Source organism: Austrofundulus limnaeus, unplaced genomic scaffold (assembly GCF_001266775.1).
Source record: "Austrofundulus limnaeus strain Quisiro unplaced genomic scaffold, Austrofundulus_limnaeus-1.0 Scaffold1, whole genome shotgun sequence".
In the NCBI taxonomy this organism is placed as follows: domain Eukaryota; kingdom Metazoa; phylum Chordata; class Actinopteri; order Cyprinodontiformes; family Rivulidae; genus Austrofundulus; species Austrofundulus limnaeus.
Window position 1 is genome coordinate 1,089,916 of NW_013952403.1, and position 5,948 is coordinate 1,095,863.

Genomic DNA, 5,948 nt, shown 5'->3' on the forward strand with positions numbered 1-5,948 from the left:
GTGTGTGTGTGTGTGTGTGTGTGTGTGTGTGTGGAGAGAGAGGGAAAGAGAGAGCAGCAGTCAGCTCTCCCCACCCAGGTCAACAGACGATCATGCTAAGCTTGCTAACTGTTCCACCCTCTGACCGCTGCAGGGGCGTGTCTTAGAGAGAGGCTTTTATACCAGAACACAGCCGCTGTGACGAAACTGTGGAGAAGACACGTCACCGTGGAGAGCCGTTAACCAATATGCAAATTAGCCTGCAGTACCACTGCTCTACCCCTATGAGCAGCAAAAAGACGTTTTTAGACCAAATGTTACAGATTTGGACAAATACGCACAAAAACATCAAAATTAGCACAGAAACAGTACTACATAACATTTGAGACACATTCTAGACAGTTTATCAGCTAAAAAAAGTTAATTTTGGGGTAAGTTACTCTTTAAGAAAATAATCTATTGTCAAATGATAAAGCAGTTGATTTCATTGTTTTGATTTTTCAGTAAACTGCCCTTTTCTCAGTTTTGAATCACTGTACCACTTGAGATATTGCACATGCTAGAATGGACTTTGTTGGTATGTGCACACTGCATTGACATGGGTTGTGTATCACTGAGTGTGCCCTCTTTAGTTTGCAGTAAGTGCACATACCTGTAAACTTTTTTTGTTTTGTTTTAATGATCATAGAAATAGGAAGAGTTTGGAAGAAAATTTTCTTCACAACTGCAAGTGGTTATTTGTTATACAAGTTATGCAGCCTTTTTGGGGGGCTTTTGACTTTGTGTATTTGTAGGTGTGTGTGAGATGAGCTTTTGACTTTGTGTATTTGTAGGTGTGCGTGAGACTTTCAGCCTTAACAAAAACGATATTCTTTCAAAAGGGAGAATAGAAGGTATTGAAGAAATTGCTTCCCAAGGTCTTTTTTCATGTTTGTTTTGGTGTGTTTTGGATTTTCTTTTTCTTTTTTCCCAGGCTTGTTTATTTCACTTTTTTTGCATTCATGTGTATACATGTAACTCTGTAGTGTTGTCCACAGCCCACCCAGGGTGGGAGTCTTGTAGTGCCCAAGTGCAGTCTCTATGAGGTCAATGGCTGCTGTGATAATGCTWAACTGATGCCGCCTGTCAATACTCATTCACCAGGAGAAAAGTCCTCCGCCTGTTCAGTAAATTACACAGTGCAACATGAGCTGTGAGGTTCAAAATAACCTGACCCCATTGTTGTTGTGTGAAACAATAGAACAATGACTGCAATCAGCTTTTTCAGCAACCATCTGTGTCATGCTGCTGCCTACAAAACACCTTTCCATTACTTCAGGGCTGCAGCTATTAGCTCTCCATGCTATTGACTCTAAAGTGAGATGGAGACCCTTTATCCAGTTTTTTTTCTTTGTTCTGATGACCTTGACATAAGTAAGYTTTTTAAATAGTATAAAGCTTGTGATTGTATTTTTTTTATTTTCTCCACAGATCAACACAATGGAWATTTGCTTATGATTACTGTAACTTAAATGTGTTTTGTTTCTGTTTGAGGCCTKTGTTTCCTACTTTTTTCCTTGACTCGATTCTTCTCACGGCTTCTGCAAACATTCTCGAGAGCAATACGAAAAGCTGTCCATCATGCACAAGAACATGCAGAAGCTCTATGAGAACATCGGCAGTTTCTTCGCATTCGACCCCCACTCGGTCAGCGTGGAGGATTTCTTCGGAGAGCTGGCTAACTTCCGCACCCTCTTTATGGTAAGTTTAAATATATATCGTATTGATATTTTTTTTGTCTTTTGAAGTAAGCACAATGTAAGAGTGGCTACAACACACACACACCTTTCTACACACAGGATGTGTGTCGTTACGCATGTTCACATTTTGATGAAACTCACTGAAGGACCTCGCAGATGTTAACACGTGTGAAAATTAGTTTTCTACTTGCWTGAAATAAATTAGATGTTAAACTGGAACTCCAATTACATAGAACTGCACCTGTTCATGTAGATGAGGATTTTTTTTTTAAGATTTCCTAGAAATGTATGATATTTTCTCATATTGACATTTTTATTTTTGTGACTTTGAAAACTCTATACCCTAATTTTAGAACTTAGACATTCTCACRTATTTTAAGGTAACTTCAAATGCATCACTATTTCATTGCCTGGATTAATTTTAAAAGTACAAAATATAATTTGGAGTTAAGCAGTAAAGTAGTTCACACTGCCTGTTTCATACTACCTACTGTATGAGAGAGAGTGCACCACTTCTTTTTCCTGACCATTTACTGTAGATGTTAGATTTACTCAGCCATGACAAGCATCAGTGGTTCTTTTAACTTTTTTTTTGCTCTAATAATGTAACTATGCTCACCTCCTGTGGTTTCTTCCCAAATGTAATTGTTTTGTAGGTCATAACGCCCTTCTTTTCTTTATCCCCCACCAACAAATTTTGCACTTAACACTTTTTTTCTTTTTTTTAAAGTGCTGCATTTGACCTGGAGGTTTAGATATTTTTTCCTTTCTTTTACTTGCCCCTCTCCTTGAAGTATGAAGGGATTTTTTTCTTGCCATCTACAGTACTTCCTGAGAAAATAAACTTTTGTGCAGGAAAGTACATTTTATGTTTTCGTTGTCGCTTTTTATTTTTGTCAGTCCTAAAACTAGTTTTTTATGTATTAATAAATTCAAGATGGGTCACAAATTTGGTGTTTTGATCAACACAAATCATTGAGTTTATACAATGATGTTTTAGGTGATTCACATAGAAGCTTTTACACCTGCATGTTTTGCTGATAATCTTAATAGAAAAACTGTTAAAGTGTTTAAAATATATGTTAGAAATTTTATTGTTCTTTTGTTATATAAAACTATGCGTTTTTCTATAGTAACACTTAGAAATAGTCATATGCTATGATTTGAGAGGACAACTAAAAGTAAGTGAGGAATATTTAATGAAAGACTTTATGATACATTATTCTGAAGAATGATGCTAAAGATAGGAGAGTAATAAACAACCCCCGGGCAGACATATTAACTTGTTAAACACTGTTCCATCAGCCTGSACCTGTTTGCATGTGTTCATATAGTTTATGCAGTCTGAAGCAGATTTGATGAGTTTTTTTTTCTAGGAAAACTTACAGTTAAGGTTTTCAAGTTGTAAAATGGATTAAGATGTATTTTCATCGCAAGGAAGACATCTCTGTTTTATGGCTCGGAAAATGACTCTAGTTGAATGTGCAACATTATCTAAAAACCACATTCACTTAAAAGAAAAACTATTCTTACATTTAATTTCTTATATCAATCAAAAACTATGACACTGTACTAAAAACAACACACTTTCTCATTGTTTTTTATAAATACAGGAGCATACAGCGGTGTACTTTAAAAAGAATATTAAATGGAAATAATTAACGTTTGAAGAAACTGAAAAGGGTTGGTTTGTTTTAGTAACAGAGGTAATATTAATGTAAGATAACACAGCATCACTCCTGAGGAAAGGTTTCTATTTAACAGAACAGTCTTTTCAACTTTTATCCAAGTCTCTTTGTTTGTCTTCCTCCTCTGAATCCCTCCTGGCGCCACCCCAAAAGCTYCTGGTGTCAGGATGATGACATGGTGTCCAGACGGTATTGTCTTTTTCTCTTCACAATCCATTAGAGTAAACGACAAGGTCCCCTTGTCTGAATCGTTCTCTTTACTTTCCCCGATCCCCATTTGAAACCATCTCCTCATTCTCTCTGATCAAAGTGCACAAGCACACAAAACAACACTCCCTCAAGAATTCTAGAGTTGCATATCTCTAAAAGAGGCATCCAGCCAGGAAAATAAATTATTCTCTCAAGCAAATAGCTGCATATGAACATTTTATTACCAATTTAAACTTCCCTGCTATAGTTAAGGGGGTAGAAGTGGGATATAGTGCTGTTAATATATTCATACAAAAACAGTCCTTTAATCACCACATTTCTCAGATATTATTTATAGTTTTTGGCTCTTCAGCTTTGCTGACATAAAGGCTAATCCCTTCTGCTTGCAGAGCACAAGAAATCAATGGTTGTTCCGATTTGATTGTTGTTTCATTTTCTTACCATGTGAAATAACTAAGCTAAATCCTTTTGCAGCGAACAGACGATTCCTTTTTAGCTTTTACAGTTTGTAAAATGTTGTTCAGGAAAGGTCTGGTGTTTGTTTGTCTTTGAAAAAGTCAACTAACATCAATTGCAGCTTATTGTTCCAAATGGCAAATCAAATGAGTGTGATGACTTATTGTCAGAAAACTTTTCAACTAAATGTCTGGTGAGCCTGAGAGTTTTTATTGTTTTATTTTTTTTTCAAGATTTTCAATTTAATTTTAATGCTAAGTTGCTTGACTCAGACAAAAAAAATTGTTAAAAATGTCCTCGCTACGTTCTGTCTTTGTTGCATTGCCCTTTGTAATGCAGTGCCAAGCATCTGCAGTATTAAAGAATTCCATAGCAATATAGTCACCCTAAATTGCTTTCACTAAAAAGCGAGAGCTTAATGCACCCGACCGACATAAGGCATTTGAGTAAACGCACTGACAGACAGTCCTCACAAAACTGAATGTAACTGATAAGAGAATCCATTAACTCTATTTTCCTTCAGTTTCATTTTTTGTCTCTCCCTCGCCCCCGCCTTGTTCCCCCTTTTTTATTTTATTATTTTTTTCTTCTGTGACCAATGAAATATATTTGATTCCAATATATGGAGTCAGTATTTGAGGGGTTTAACAATTTGTTAATTTAATAGTACTGTCATACTTTGAAATAGAGCATGGGTAAAATGCATTTGCGGGGTGTGTATTTATGTAATCCTGACCAGAAGCATGAAGGTGAGGATTTTTTTTTTCTGTCGTTAATGAGTTTATCAAAGCTAAGCAGATGGGCTGGGATGAGCTAACAGTTTTCCTTGTCAATGAAGTGACTTTCTAATACAACTAAAGGGCTCAGACTGGGTTCATAAAAAAGCATGATAGAGCATCAACGCAATCAGAATGATAGTTTTGGTGCCTCTTGATTTGGGTGCCTCCAGCCACATATGAGTCTATTTATAAAGTTTACTAATGCCTTCAGTGTGAGAAAGTATCCCAATAATGGGAAGGATGATGCTTAGACAGACACACYACTGAATCATCATCATGTTTCTGTAGTATATTTACTTACTCATGAGTGACACAGTCATTACATTCACTGCAGCAGACTAGGAGGTCATTTGTCAGTGTGGTATACATGTAGACCACTGAGCAGAAGTCTCACAGTCTATAGCCTATAACTTCTTGAAGCCATTTCCCCCCACATCCTGGCATATACTGCAGCAGATGGCTAATAAACACATTTGCTGCTTAAAGCCCAGGCGTTGTGGTGTTTGTAAAATTCAAATGAGATGCAGCAATGACACTCTCTATGTGAGATTACTGGTGCAACCAAGCAGTTGGAGATACTTATTGCTCCCTCATTGGGCCAGCAGACTTGTATGGGAGGGAAGCCCTGCTGTAGAAGATGTATTGTGCTGCACAGGGTCAAGGAAGAACAGCACACACATTTCATCAATTATTGAGAGAACAGATCCTGAAAAAGAAAAATCAGCCTCGGTCTTGTTGGTACATTGAACCTGTGGGTCACAAAAAATAAATAAATAAAAAATAAATAAATAAATAAAAAAAGAGAAGTTTTAATTTCCACCCCACACTTATCGAAGATCAGGAGTATTATATGCACTATGGCCTCTCCAACTACAAAAACTAAATTTGACACATTAGTGCTGCTGTTCACTCAGTGGCTACGKTCACACTGCAGGTCTTAATGCTCAGTTCCGATTTTTTGAAAAAATCTGATCTTTTTGTGTGAACGTTCACATTACATTTTAAATACAGTATGACCTGTATCAGACCCCTGTGTGAACGCTACACAGCACTGATGTGACACGCATGCGCAGTAAAAGACGTGACGTCTCAGCCGG

The 5,948-nt window shown here is 36.9% G+C and overlaps 1 protein-coding gene across 1 annotated transcript in view; it reads left to right on the forward strand.

Moving 5' to 3' along the window:
- diaph2 (diaphanous-related formin 2) overlaps positions 1–5,948 on the forward strand; it is a gene marked incomplete in the record, with an annotated part of 345,782 nt that overhangs the window by 318,505 nt on the left and 21,329 nt on the right. The window contains 1 exon segment of the mRNA XM_014003088.1: positions 1,555–1,719. Coding sequence (XP_013858542.1) covers positions 1,555–1,719 — 165 coding nt within the window.